Source organism: Eptesicus fuscus, chromosome 5, assembly GCF_027574615.1.
Source record: "Eptesicus fuscus isolate TK198812 chromosome 5, DD_ASM_mEF_20220401, whole genome shotgun sequence".
NCBI lineage: Eukaryota > Metazoa > Chordata > Mammalia > Chiroptera > Vespertilionidae > Eptesicus > Eptesicus fuscus.
In genome coordinates this window covers 51,643,160-51,658,959 of record NC_072477.1, presented here as the reverse complement: position 1 = coordinate 51,658,959, position 15,800 = coordinate 51,643,160, and the positions used below count along the sequence as shown (strand labels likewise).

General features: G+C 42.0%; 1 protein-coding gene across 1 annotated transcript in view; it reads right to left on the bottom strand.

Moving 5' to 3' along the window:
• The window catches only part of ALDH1A2 (aldehyde dehydrogenase 1 family member A2), an 86,829-nt gene that overhangs the window by 35,049 nt on the left and 35,980 nt on the right, over positions 1-15,800 (bottom strand). The window contains exons 2-5 of the mRNA XM_008143187.3: positions 14,905-15,009; positions 14,625-14,765; positions 11,409-11,538; positions 1,016-1,077 (exon numbers count right to left, since the gene is read on the bottom strand). Of these exons, the coding sequence (XP_008141409.2) occupies positions 1,016-1,077; positions 11,409-11,538; positions 14,625-14,765; positions 14,905-15,009 (438 nt within the window). The remainder of the gene's footprint in view (positions 1-1,015; positions 1,078-11,408; positions 11,539-14,624; positions 14,766-14,904; positions 15,010-15,800) is intronic.

The following is a 15,800-nucleotide window of genomic DNA, read 5'->3' as shown; positions in this document are numbered from 1 at the left end:
AGTCTGGGAAGGGCCAGGAGAGCAGGCTTCAGCTCCTGCAATTAAGGTAACAGACCTCACCCCTGCTCTGATCCAAGTGGGGTTTCCCGGGGGGGAGGGGGAAAGGGTTGGGGGAGAAGGGGAGGGCGGTTAGGAGCAGAAGAACTTAAACCAAACCTCTCATTTTCCGTTTTCATTCTCTAATAAATTTCACAGTAACCCGGCTCTATAGCTCATGAAAAGAATATTGATATCTCTAAAAAATTTTTGCCCCCCAAGCCCAAAGATGATCTTAACTCATTCTCGTAGATTTTAAAAAGAGAAAACTCCTTGTCTACAAAGTAAGAGTTTAGTTTGAGCCTCCCCTGAAATCCTGGCCAGAATGATGAGCTAGCACTGTTGGAAGATTGGATGGTGTTTTGTATAGTGCCACGGCTGTGTATGAGAGAGAGGCAGGAAAAAAAGACAATGTTTAATGTTCCAATCCAAACACTAAGCACTACATCTATTTCCCTTTACAAGACACACAACAGCCCGGCATGGTTTCAATTATGACCGTGACGTTAATGGTACTGCTGTGTCTTCCGTAGAGTCTTCTATCTAGATTCTTGTGAAAAGAAACAGTGAGAAAGAATGGGATTAAAAGACCATATAAAACAATATGCCTAGAAAGATGGTGAGCCACAGTTTTAAAAAATAAACAAGCAAATATAACAAAGCATTAATTTTCCATAAGCTGAATGGACATCCATAACCAAGGGTAGGTTATTAATACATGGGGCTTGGCTTTGCTTATTTTAATCATGAGAATTCCATGACTTGAGAACTCAACTCCTGGTAACGGAGCTGAAACCCTATTAACCTGTTCAAATAAGCATTTGCAGGGAGGCTGTTAAAGATATGTCAACAACATGAGCTCGGTTTTTTTCCCCCCCAGTAATGGAAAACACACATCACTGAGATCCATGTTTTATGTATCTTTTAAGAGAACTGGTTCAAATGAAAATAAATACGAAGCATGAGGATCTACACTCACCGGGATGATCTGTCCACACACTCCAATGGGTTCATGTCTTGTGAAGGTAAAATAGTCTCCATCTGAAAGAAATGAGAATGGTCACTACCAGAGAATCCAGATCAGAAAAAAAAAAATGCAGAGGGAGAAATTGGTGGCAGCAAAAATGAGAAATAAATTTGAGAAAACATCCCACTCAACCGAGTACAAAAGCTGGTAGATACTTCACTTGGCATAAAGTATCTCTGGTTATGGCTCCCAGATACCCAGAGTACTAACCGCAGAGGCAGAATGATGGACAGGTTGATGGCACTAGAAACAGTCTTGGGGAGGAAGTTTTTGGGGTGGGGGGCACTGGAAACTGGAAAATATTCACTACTAAATTTTATATTAAATATTTAAATGATACTTATATGTAGAACAGTTATTTGATTTAAAAACTGAGACACCTCAAAATTTTCAAATGCACTTCCTGAGCCCTCAGACGCAAGCATATGTAGGCCTAATTTTAAGAAGGCCAAAGTCCACTTCAAAGAAAACTCCATCAATAACCCAAAGCCTCCACCCCCAAACTAGCCATGGAAACGAGGACGATTTAATAACCTGGTTTTCCTTATAGGGACAAAAGGTAATTGGAATAATTATCCAGGAAAGCCAAACCAAATTCTCCTTTAGGAAAATGCCATTATGTTTATCTGAATTATTTTAAATGGCTAATTGAAATAACCAAAAAAAAAGAACAGGGCGTTTTTAGCATAGGGCCTTCCCTTTCTGGTCCTGGGCAAAGTCTTTGTTTTTCCCTCAATTGCCAACCTTTTGGCCACTTCACTGATACATTTTCTCTCTCAAAAGCCATCCCTCTGGGAAAGTGAAGAGCATCACTGCTGGGGACAGGCAGGGGTGCAGGTGGGGACAGGAGGGAGGCGTGGGTTTCGGGAAGAGAAAATGATGTGACTGTTAATCATTATCTCTAAACACATCTGAATCACTAATATTTATCACACAGAATTGTTTTAAATTCAAAATTATACATTTTAAAATAATTAAAGGTCTCTCTCTCTCTCTTTTTCCTGGACCTCTTCCCAAAATTAACAGCTATCTGTTACTGGTAGCATCCTTTTATTCTGCCCCACCTCTTGTTTTTTTTAAATGTAAATAGCATCATATTATTCAGTCTTCTATATTTTATCTTTTTTCCACTTTTTTTCACATAAATATAACATATTTAACTGCTGAGTGTTATTCCACTGGCTCAGTAATGGTACTACTTACAAACTATCCTGAGGGACACCGAGACTGCTTTCAGTTTAGGCTATCTATCTATAATAACAAAAGCGTACTATGCTAATTAGACAAGACAGCTGAACGACCTTCTGGACATCATTCTGGACATCCTTCTGGATGAAGCTGCGGCAGCAGCGCTGAGGCAGAGTCGGTTAGGGGTGATCAGGCAGGCAGGCAAGCAGTTAGGGGCAATCAGGCAGGCAGGCGAGTGGTTAGGGGCGATCAGGCAGGCAGGCAGAGGTGGTCAGGGGCAATCAGGCAAGCAAGCAAGTGGTTAGGGGCAATGAGGAAGGCAGGAAGAATAGTTAGGGGCGATCAGGCAGGCAGGCGAGTGGTTAGGGGAGATCAAGCAGGCAGGCAGAGGTGGTCAGGGGCAATCAGGCAAGCAAGCAAGTGGTTAGGGGCAATGAGGAAGGCAGGAAGAATAGTTAGGGGCGATCAGGCAGGCAGGCGAGTGGTTAGGGGAGATCAAGCAGGCAGGCAGAGGTGGTTAGGGGCGATCAGGCAGGCAGGCAGGCCAGCGGTTAGGAGCCAGCAGTCCCAGATTGCGAGGGGCATGTCCCAGATTGCGAGAGGGTGCAGGCAAGGCTGAGGGACTCCCCTACTCCCATGCATGAATTTCATGCACCAGGCCTCTAGTATATATATAAAAGCCTAAGCGACCGGATGACCAAACAACCGAATGACCAGTCGCTATGGCATGCACTAACCACCAGGGGGCAGATGCTCAATGCAGGAGCTGCCCCTTGGTGGTCAGTGTGCTCCCACAACCAACCTCCTGTGGCCGGCCAACCTCCCATGGTCCCTCCCCGCCCCCCCGCCCCCGGCCGGCTGGCCCTGATGGCCCACCCATGCATGAATTTGTGCATCAGGCCTCTAGTTATAAATAATGCTGTAAACACTATCATTTTATATACCTTAGTTTGTGTGCAGACAACTCAAGAATTATCATAGATGTCATTCTTTACAATAGTGCCAGTTATTACCCTTCTTCAATTTATAAATCTCTGGAAAGGTGGCTTTTTTTTTAATGTTAATACCTTTTTATGTTTCAGATTGTTTTTTTCCAGTAGATATAAATGTGATGTCAGGCTCTTCTTCCAGGGAAGGTATTCCATGGGGAACAGTAATACCAATCAATAGGCAAAAGAGTTTCATTTCCAAGGAAATCCTTCCCAACTAAACTCTACAGTTTGGCTAAGGTGATGGATTCAGGTGGATAACCACAAACCATAAAAATCAGAGTATAATGTCAAGATGGAGTACAAATGGGCTGAGGAAAATATGGGAAGAGGAACTGAAGAACAATACAGGTGCTTACTTTAGAAGCCCGTGTGGGACATGGGAACGGTTCAGAGAAAATTCACAAGGCACTAGTGCAACACAGCATGGTGATTCATAAAGCATTTCCCCCTCTGCGTGCTAAGTGCTTAAAAATTTAGTGGTATTACTTATGTGATTTTGAAAGTTACTGAAGAAATGAAAGAGAAGGAAAAAAAAGTGTAGGCAAAATCTTAAAAAACTGACCTCATGAGGAACTGAACTTGACTCCATAATTGTGTCCCAAGAGAAACTGAGTATGGGGAATGAAACTTTCCTGAATAAACAGCTCACAGATTGGACAACTAGCTAAAGGCTGGCACAGAGAAATGAACTGAAGAATCTTCTGTCCCTAGTAGTCAATAAAGAAATACAGGGTTTGGTGCTTGAACTCTTCCCAACAGAGCACTGAGTGAAAGAGATAAAGAAAGGACCATAGTTCAGTCTGTATTCCAGTCTGGTCAGCACAAGATGATTCTGGACACCCCTAGCCTGATCTGGGGCCCTGGCAAATACAGTAGCTGTGCCTTCTACATGCATCCTTGTCTAAGGCTAAAGGCATTTCAGAGGTCCTCCCAGGTACTACGACCCGCTCCAAATCCCACCAAGCTTCCAGACTAACGTTACCTAAACACCAATCGTTCAAGAGCCATCTTCATCATTTCTGCTATATCCAAGTATAACTACTCTATTACTCAATCATTCTATTAAATCAACTCATCTTTTAAATATATGTACATGACTACTTGTTAGCATCACCTTAAAGAAAATCTATGAAGCAACTGGGTTCATGAGTTAGCAATCTTTTCTTCTGATTTCTTCAAACCTAATAATTAAAATAAAAAACGTTCACTACTTTACTGTGTAGAGTCACCTTGCATGCTACAAGCGCCAGGTGGTGTGCTATATTGTACTTCTCAAGTTTAAAAGTGTACACAAAGCCCCTGGAGGTCTTGTTGTAATGCAGACTCTGAGTCAGGAAGTCTGGGGGACCTGAGCCTCTGCAAGCTCCCAGGTGATGCCGGCACTTCTGACCCACGGATCACACTCCGAGTAGCGAGGTTCAATGGAACCAAGAGGGTAAATGGGAGTCGACAGGCATCGTGATGACCTACAGCCGCTTCATGCTGACTTCATTTCTGTTTATTTATTTTTGCCTCTCTGGTAACTCGACTAATTTGCCTGAAAGGAATCTGAAGTGTAGGGGAATCTGATCAATGTTTTTAATACTTTTAAAATAGCAAAATAAGAACAAACATATATATTTCTATAGAGTCTTACAAAATATTTTCACATTCTTATTTCATGTTCAAAACAATTTGATGAGATAAAAAATAAACAGCAACTGTTATTATCAGCATTTTATAAATAGAGAAAATATGGCACAGGTAGGTTAAGCTCAGAGTCATATAACTGGTTAAATTGTGGCTCCTGGACTTGAAACTAGGTCATCAGACTTCAAGTTCATTACCGTTAAAAACATACTAAAGACTCTTTTGTGAATAAGGTGTTGAATTTAGGTGGATATCACAAATCATAGGATCCGTGTTATGTCAACAAGTTCAAATGGGGTAAAATGACAACCCTATTGTAAAAAGTGAGGATGACTCTGAGGATCTGGGATGTGGACACACAAAACTCACAGAAACTCCAGCATCTTAAAGTATACAGGGAACACTGCAGAGCAACATCCCCTTACCTCAGTTGGAGGGCACAAGGCTGAGCGCCTCTCTCCCCTTTTCCTAGGTGAGTTGACTCACAGGGGCGACAGTAATAACCTTTCTCTCCCTTCTACACCTAAGATGATACATAATGAGTACTCTCATCTGCTAGAAGAAAAATTACCACCCATTTTCCCATCTTTTATGTTAATAACTAGAGGCCTGATGCACAAAATTCATGCAAGGGGCTCAGCCCTCACAGCCCCGGCTTCGTCTGGAACATCATCCGGATGATCGTCTGGAAGGATGTCTGGATGGTTGTTCTGCTGTTCGGTCTAATTGGTATATTAGCTCTTTATTATATAGGATGCTCCCCAAGTACGGCAAGATGACTTAAAAGGTTGTTCCCTTCATTTCTCATGGGCTTGATGTGGAAAACATGTCCACCCAAACACAGACTCTCCACTTGGGGCTGCGATGATCTTAGGTCTTCTTACCAATCATGAAGCAGAGAGAACCAGACTCAGCACGAAGGCCTGCACTTGATGAGGACACCAAAATAATGTTCTGAATCCCACAGCCTGAACTGACAAGTCAGAACATAATAACTATGGTGGAGAAAACTAAAGAAAAGATGAGATACCGAAACAGAAATACTAAATCACACGTGTAAGGTTTTTATCTCTCAGCCTCTTTCCCATTTCATTCAAGAAAGTAAAAATCATAGAGTAAGATACCACTCTTACAGGAGTTTAAGACTCATCCAGAGACAACTTCCCTGATGTGTTTTACACCTGAGTGTTTTTACACAGCATGAGGAATATAAATTTCTTACAATTAAAGATATTATCATACTACTAGAGGCCCAGTGCACAAGATTTGTGTACCCGGGGGGGAGGGGGGAGGGTGGAACCTCAGCCCAGCCTGTGCCCTCTCATAGTCCAGGAGCCCTCGGGATATGTCCAACTGACAACTTAGGCCTGCTCCCGTGGGGAGAGAGCCTAAGCTGTCAGCCAGACATCCTTAGCGCTGCCGCAGAGGCCGGCTTCTGGCTGAGCAGCACTCCCCCTGTGGGAGTGCACTGACCACCAGGGGGCAGCTCCTGTGTTGAGCTTCTTCTCCCGGTGGTCAGTGTGTGTCATAGCTACCGGTCATTCTACCGTTCAGTTGATTTGCATATTACCCTGTGATTATACAGGATAAATTTAGTTGAACTTTGGATCAAATTTTATATGTGTAGATTGAGCCATTTCTAGAATTATATCGTCTTTCCTAGAAATGAGTAATAAACTTCCTCTGTATTTGTGAAATACACTTGAGCTACTGTACTGTTTTTTGAGGGGGGCTCAACAAATTACATGGGAGAGACTTGGCTGGTTTGGCTCAGTGGATAGAGTGTTGGCCTGTGGACCAAAGGGTCCTGGGCTCAATTCCAGGCACGTGCCTCTATTGCAGGCTCCTCCCCGGCCTGGGCCCTGGTCAGGGCACGTGCAGAAAGCAACCAATCGATGTGTTTCTCTCATATCAATATTTCTCTCTGTCTTTCCCTCTCTCTTCCACTCTCTCTAAAAATCAATGGACAAGTATCCTCGGGTAAGGATTAAAAAGAAAAAATTGCACAGGAGAGATAGCAATTATTTAGTTAATTAGAACAATTTAATTATTTGGATTATTCCTTCAAAGTAAACATTACTTCTTAAAGCAGATTTTATAGTTGCTTGAAAAAAAATTTTTACAGACTTCTCATAAGCATATCTGACATTGGCACAGTCTATACAAAAATTAGACAGTATAATTGGGCAATATGTACAGTCAATAAAATCAGAAAAATCTGAAATGTGCCAGAAATTGAGAAGTTTATCCAAAATGGACTACAAGAACTAGCTCTCAGTTACATTACAATACTAAGAGTATTTGAAGAACTGCAGTTAGTTTGATATACCTGGTCACACTAAAAATTAGTTTATTTGATAGCATAAAAATCTGTACAGAATTCAGTGAATGGGAGGTCATCTTTCCATCTCCAGTATTAAAACAATTAGACCAGCTACACTGATCCATCCCGTCATGTCCCCTGGCAGATTCCTATGTATTCTGACACTGAACAGACACTGAACAGACCTCGCAGAACAGTTTACGGCTATAATGATAAACTATAAACACCTATACAAACACTGAGACTTTACATTACTTTTCTGGACCTCAGTTTCTTTGTCTGAAAAATGAGGAGATTGGTCTTAGGAATCCTTGAGGTCTTTGCAGCCTTAAACCTCTCAAAGAGGTTACATGTGAAACAGACTTCATGACCTCCTGTCACCACCAATTCAGGTCCCACTAACTACCCTGATTCTTCCCTCTTAGGGAACAATAAGATTTCACCATATGCGACCTTCGTTAATAGCTCTAAACTAGATGTAGCTGTTTAATGCAAAGCCTTAGGATCTGAGTCAATGTCTGAGCATTTTTTTACCTATTATTTCATTTAACATGTAAAACTGAAAGGGGATGGAAGTGAATAAATAATTACATATGACCTGAGTAGGTTTTTAACCTTTTTTGTAGGCTAATATAAAGCCATTCTGTAGAAATTCAGCTTAAAGCATGAACTATATTTTCTCTGCTTACATAGCACAAAATCAATAAAATCAACACTAGGTAGTTACAGAGGAAAACCTTACGCAAATCAATTAACCTCCATTTCTCCCTCCATTAATTGCAAATAAGTTTTGATCCTCCATCATAAAGAGTTTGTGGACATGAGAGAATATAGGTTTAAAATAATCAAAATGGGGAAAATAATACTTTGCCTGCTGGGTTGCTATGAGATTAGAGATAATATAATGAGCACAAATAAGGTGTTCAATAAATCATAGTAATGGTTATTATTTATCAACATAATTAGAAGTGCCATTGTAGCAGGGTCAGAGCATAGGATTTATGGTCAGAGACAACAGCTCCACTGAGCATCATGGCAGGAAATGACAGACAGTGCCGTACAGGAAAAAGCATCAAGACCTTCGTGAATCACAATGACACTGCATGATTCTGGGATAACATCCACGATGGGCCTTGAGTGGGATGTAATGGAGAGGAAAGGGAGAGGCTCTCAAGTCAGAAGGAGAAGCAGCTGTCCAGTGGATGGCTCAGGATGGTCATGCCATAACCCTTTTGTCCTCTTTCCAAATATTCTAGAGGGAAGCTGCCCTACGAGGGGGTGGAGGAGGTAGCAGATACTTGCTCTCCAACTGATTGTCCATCATGTAATCAAAGTGCAATTTTGATCAAGGCACTCATGTATTTAAAATAATTCAATGATTCACCATTGGAATAAAATGTGTAGCATAGTTTCCCCAGCCCCAGAGCCCCACTGTCTTCTATATCTGGCTATACTTTCAGATCCACTACCACTCTGTACTCTCCTCCCTCCATGCTTTGCACAGGGATTGCCACCATCTGTGATGGCCCTATCTCCATCCTTACTTACATACCCTTCAGTTATCATCTGGTTCATCTCAACTCCTTCTCAAGGAAGCCTTAATACCGGCTAAGATTGCTTCTCCTGTGGATTCCCACTGAACTTCATGCTTCCACATCTGAACAAACCACACTGTACTGCATTTGCTTGTCTACTTGTTGCTTTTCCTTACTATTTTATGAGCGTCTTACTTACTCACCTTTGTAGTCCCCAATGCTTAACACAGGACCTGAGAGAGCAGGTACCTGCTCCGTGCTGGTCTCTATCCTCTCCTTGCTACTCAAGGTAGAGGCCCCGCAGCCCAGGTATCACCTGGCAGCTGGTTAGGAATACAGAATCTCAGGCCCCACCCCGGGGCCTATTCAATCAGAAACTGCACTTGAAGAAGATCCCAGGTGGTACACAGGCACAATAAAGTTTGAGAAGAACTGCTCTAAGCCATCTGCACTATCAGCCAATCATCCCCTTTTTATAAACCAACTAGAGGCCCAGTGCACGAATTTGTGCATAGGTGGGGTCCGGCCCCAATTGGGACAAATTGGGGCCAGGCCTGTCAGGAGGAGGAGACAGCGGGAGGTTTTTCAGCCGGCCCGCCCTGATTGGGGCTAATCAGGGCCAGGCCGGCTGGGGGGAGGGGCTGCAGGTGATTGGCCAGTGGGCCCTGCCCCCGGATTGGGTGGGGGGTCAGCAGCTGGGGGAGGGACCATGGGAGGTTGGCCAGCCAGCCCCACCCCCCAATTGGTGTGTGTGGGGGGGACAATCGGGGGCAGAGCTGGCTTGGGGGAGGGGCCGCAGGCAGTTGGCCTGCCAACCCTGCCCCTGATCGGGGTGGGGGGCCGATCTGGGGTGGGGCCAGCTAAGGGGAGGGGCTGCAGGAGGTTGACTGCCAGCCCCACCTCCAGATCTGGCCAGTTGGCTGGTCGAAGTGGGCGTCATAGCAACCAGTCATTCTGGTCATTACAGCTTTCTGGTCGCTTGCTTTTTATATATGTAGATACTCTTGAGTCTAGGAATGCCTCACAGGGCACTCCCAGTATCCCAGCATTACTTTGCACTCTTCCTAGTACAGACAGTCCTTGGGTTACGTCTGACATGAAGTACTTTGTTTCATAGTTGCGTCCCAATTATTTATAAAAAAAAAAAAAAAAAAAGTTCTGTCATTTCAACGTATGTACATATGTGCTTTATGTTTTTTATTATTTATTTACCACAAGTAAAGGTGAGGAATTGTTATCTTCCTTTTAATTTTTTTTACTGTTTCACTTCATTACTGCTGTGTATGTGCTCCATGTGAGTGACTTAGGTGCTTATGTAGGTGGGTTCCGACTTACTGCGAAAATACGTTGTGCCTCAGGACGTAACCCGAGGACCTACCATATGCACAGGGAGAGCAGGCTGTGTTCCGGAGAACACAGGTAGAGTACTTGGCACGGGACTTGGCAACCTCCAGGAGCCACTCAATAAACATGTATTTTCTTTCCTTGTATCTACTCACACTCCCATCCACATGGCTCTTTCAGTCAGTCCCTTTCCTCTCATAACTCTTCCTCCCAGTAGGTAAAACGGATCCTCTAGTGAGTCGAGTCACCAGGCTCTAATGTTAAAATTTCAGCTTTACAACTCTAGCTGGGTTAGTTAGAAAAACTATTTAACTTCCCGAGGCCTCAGTTTCCTCCTCTGTCACGAGGAGGTTAATAATAGTGCCTTCCTTTTGGGGTGCTGGGCAAGCACTCCATGTGGTATTCGCTATCCCTAATATTCACGCTCAGATCAGGAACTCAGTCTGGATACTTTCCCTCTCCTTTAAAGGAATTCAGCACTGATAGGCCAAGCCACATGACTTAAAAAAAAAAAAAGAAAAAGAAAAAGAGCCCTAACCACTTTGGCTCAGTGGATAGAGCGCTGGCCTGAGGACTGAAGGGTCCCATGTTCAATTCCGGTCAAGGGCATGTACCTTGGTTGCCCTTGATTGTGGGCACATACCCAGTAGGGGGTATGCAGGAGGCAGCTGATTGATGTTTCTCTCTCATTGATGTTTCTAACCCTCTGTCCCTCTCCCTTCCTCTCTGTAAAAAATCAATAAAATATATATATTTTTTAAATGTACTCTAAGTCTTAAAAAAAGAAAGGTATCAGGATGATTGCTGTTTTTATAGATTGTGAAAGTAATTCATGGTCAATATGAAAAAATATTTTTTAAAAAGAAATACATCATTCATAATCTCACCACCAAGAGAAAACAACTGTTAACATTTTAGAGTATTTTCTTCCAAACAAATAGATCTTGCTGGTATGTTTCAGGAGGGAAAGAACTATGTCTTAATCTTCTCGGAATTTTCCCAGACTTCACCAAACCCGAGGCCTCTCCCCGGCTCCGAACCTAACCTAGCCCAGTGCTGAGCACTCAGCAGCTGACAGACACATACCTGTTCCTTGGCTCACTGATGTATTGATGTAAGTGGCTTTACCCGGCACTTATATGTGAACTGTCTCTGTGTAGAAATAGGGTCATTATCCTAGTGATGCAATTTGTTAGGTTCTTTGCTCGGTTCAGTCTGCTAGATGTGTGCTCATATCTGTATTCTATGTGACTGCTGTTTGTGTTTGGTGGTGAAAAGTATGTTTCCGGTGGGGTCTCATGTTTCCTTTTTCAATGTAGTCAGATCTCACATACCTACAGGAATGGTCATTCCGTGAATTTTATCAGCCCAGCCTGCGTAATACCGGAGGGTTTTGATGACCCCCTGCAAATCCACATAAAAAGCTTGCAGGAACGGTTTGCCACCATTGAGGGATTCCATGGTCTGCAGGAAAAGAAACAGAGAAAACTTTCCAGTGAAACGCTATATAATTTCTGGAGCAGAAGAAAAAAGAAAGCAAGAGGACACAGGTGAATATGGACAGTGATGCATACCTGGTCAACTCTGATTTCTCAAATACAAGATTTCAGTGCTGCCATTTAGTTCAGTTTCCAGTAAAAACCACAATGAATATATCTGTGCATGTTCTTGGGCTTGCGTGCTCCCAGTAATCACTATCCAAGCGCATAAACACAAGATTTCTTCAACTGGTGATAAACAAATACTCTCTAGTCACACCACCTTCCCTTATATTAGTGATCAGAGCTGGGGAGGGAGGGGGTCAGAGTCCACGCCAGTAATCTGAATCCACAAGAGGAGCAGGGACATGGGCTTTTATGCAACTGATGAGAATATAAAACGTTTTCCACAGCTGCCAAGACCCCTGCTGAGGAAGGGAATATCCACGGCACACAGTGAGTTTATTTATTGCCACCAAATAAACAAGGTCTCCTCCAGGGAAGCTCAGACTTTAACTACTCGAGGGCTGCTTTTTTGTAAATATTTATGTTAGCAACCATTATATATTGAGAGTGAAGTATCTGGTTCATTTAATAAAAATAGAGATATAAGGCAGTTTTAGATTATAAATGTTATTATTTTAATCACGTTTCTAAATGGTTAAATCCGTAACAAAAAGAATTAGAAATGAATACACTGAAATGAGAAAAGAGTATTTTGACTTGAGAAATATTAACGGTGTTACAAGGTGAACAAATGAAATAAACAAAACATGTTTGTAATCTCATGTCCTTTTCTATAAGGACATTTGATAAAACATAATGGTATGAAAACTGAGCACTGAAAACTAAAATTGAAATATTTTCCATCCCATAACATGAAAATACTATTATTTACAATGCAATTTATCCACTTACTGTATGTATAAGATGAAATTCATTTTAAAATATCGTGTTACTTAGCTTCTTTTTCTGACTGACTTATTTTGCTTAGCATAATATTCTCAAGCTAAGAACCATGTGATTTTGTTCATATGTGGGATATAAAAAAGAAACCCATAAATACAAACATGGTTACCACGAGAGATGGGTGGGAAGGTGGTAAAAGATATAGGGGGCCTAATACATGGTGATGGAGGATGATTTGACTTGAATGGTGGGCACACAATGCAATATACAGATCATGTATCATAGACATGCGCACTTGAAGCTTATATGATCCTATTAACCAATGTCACCTCAAAAACATAAATAAAATATCATGTTACTTATCACTGTACACTGACTCACCTTTATTAAAGGAAATCAAATTACTTCCTAGTACTTTTTAGAATATTTATACATTCATGAGATGAGCATTACATTCTCCATGTCTAACATAGAGCCATCTATACAGCACAGAGTGGAACAGAGTCAATAATGAAAATCCTGGCCACCTGAATGGCCCCTAGGAGCTACTGACACCAGCCAAATCTGCCTGAGAGCTGCCAGACTCGGTTTATTTTCAACTGTGTTTACTCGGATACAGTATTAACTTCCGTTTCGGGCAGGAGCTCCCCCACATTCCAGAGGCTACCTCTTATTAACACTCACTCCTCTGGTGACCTGGTAGGGTTTAAAAGTAGAAAGGCCATTCAAGAGTCATCACAGTGAGACATATGTCAGAAAAAGAATGGCATTTGAATTTTATGACATGAAACTAACAACTACAAAAATGAGCTGTATCATCATCTAGTACATATTGTTAATCTAATGTTGTAAATATTGTATGTCTTTAACTCAATCAAGCTGACCCTTACAGACCCTCAGAGTACCTCCCACTGACTATTTATGTGCCAAGAACTGTGCTAGGGATTTTTTTTAAGTAAAACATAATTTTCACTCTCAAAAAAATCATGTACCTTGGAATACCCTAAGCTATTCCAAAAAATTCAGTTTTGCATGATATTGATAGGTTAGCCAAAAAAAAAAAAAAAAAAAATGGTGTTGAGGCTTAAATAAGTTTGAGAAACATGAGATAGGGCTTTTCAGAGTCATTAATATGCTTGGTGTCTTGTGAATCTCCAAGAAAGAACCATTTCACCATGAAACACCTTTTTCCCAATATGAATAAGCACCTCCTTGAAGGACCAGGTTAGGAAATGGTTTTATAGATGAATAAATGTTACGTATAGCTAGCGTTCCAAACCCTCTCCATAAGGATGCACTTTTGTTTCCATACTCTGAACAGATCCCTGAGGGGGCTGGTGGGAGGGAGCAGCCATGGTAGGTATGAACTAAGGAAGGGTACTGATGCCTGCCTCTCCCAAAGCAAGTCCCACGGGGACCTGTTTGCCCAAGTAGACAGCAGGATCTAGTATTCGTGGTTTGAATGCCCTGACTGAGCAAGGATGCCCTAAATATTAATTGATCAGTTGTGTGTCATCCACGTGGAGATCCCTTGTGTACAGAACTGGCATTCCCTAATGGTTCCAGCTTTCAAAAACTCTTTTCTCTAACAAAATGATTTTGCTTTAAAAACTGGCAGTAACAACAACAAAAACATTAAGAGAGGAAAGTTCCTTATGTAAGAAAAAGACTGTTTTAATGAAAGGAAGTAACTGAAAGGGACTGAACAAAGGGAGCAGGAGTCCCCATCACGCCCCGTGCTCCTGAAGGAGTCTCCTTAGTCAAGAGAGGTTAACTCCGGGGCGTCAAAAACTGCCCTTTTGATTCTTCAATGAATCATTTGGTATTGGTTTTCTGCAAGCAGCATGGTGACTCTCCTGCTGCTTAACAGGGTTGTTTTGTTTTGTTTGTGGAGGGCGGGAGGGAGACAGGAAGACCCTTACCAGTCACGGGAAGCTAAGGTTTTGTTCTTCAAAATTAAGTAAGAAGAGACACTCAGTTGGTCCTCCACTTACCTCCCCCACCTGATGCAAAAGCCAAACATCTCTCGTTTTTCTTGCGTTATGTACCCCGTGGCTTGTTCCCCAGGTCTGCTTCACACCATACTTTCATAAAGAGTGAGGACTCTGAATTTCAGTGGAAAGGTAAATTTGGGGTAAAGACATGTTTGCTTAGGCTACTTACTGCAAGCACTGCCCTGTCTCGTTCCACCAAGTCTGCGAGCTTATCCAACAGACGGCCTCTTTCAGAAGCATCCATCCTTCTCCACACTGAACCAAGGGAGAAAGCCAGGCGGGCTGCCTGCACTGCTTTGTCTATATCCGCCTGTTAGAGAGAATGAAGCACAACTGAAGCGAGACAACACTCCAGATAAAGGAAGAACCAACTGCTCTCATGAAAAAGGTGATGAGTGAATGTCAGGAAAGTAACTTCATAGGGAGTCTTTTTTCTAAGAAGGACGTACCTTGTCTGCTTCTTGAACTTCACACACCTGTTCTCCTGTGGCTGGATTATAGACAGGGAACACTCTTCCGCTCTCTGAGTTCTGCCACTCGTTGTTAATAAAAATCTAAAGGAGTAGACAGCAGAATGGGCTTGGTGAGACAGGTGACAGGAAGCCAGTCAGAGGCAAACTGTTACGGAAGTATCACAGTAATCATACTTACTCTATATGCTTACAGCTATGCAAGTAAAGTACAGAATATGAAGAGTTGTAAGAGACCCCTAAACAGTATGCAGTCCAGCTTCCCCCCAATTCAGGAATTTCCTCTATACATTTTTTTACCTCAATGTCATCCAAAGATTAAATACAGTGAACCTGTCAACCAGTGAGAGAGTCAAATAGAAATGAAAGGACAGAGTCTCATAAACATAGGAAACATACACTGGGGCTGAGAAAATATTTATTGATCCATTGTCCAAGCTCTGGCCAATACACGAAAGGAGTAAATTGTGGATTAAACTGACAGTGGTCAAACCTTAGATCCTAGTTTCTCTGTCAGAGGCATAAGCGTCTTCACAAGGAAACTTGAAGGTGCTGAAATAAGCGTTTACTTAATTTACAGTCAGATCCTAATTGAGCAACGACTCTGACCAAACTAACTAGTGAATCAAACAAGTTACAAGTTGAACCCAAGTGAGATTTCTTTCTCTTTGCTTGGTAGGTTACATGGCTTAGCAGAGGGAAAAGGTCTATAACTTTCAAATTTTTCAAGTTTCCTTATATAAAAAATGAAGATTTTATTAAAATGGCAAAGAGACTAATGGTTTAAGAAATTATTTGAGTCAATGTCTCAGAAGATTTGTAAGACATGAGTTAAAAAAGAATGGGAAATATAGGCAAAGAAATTTCAAAAATTT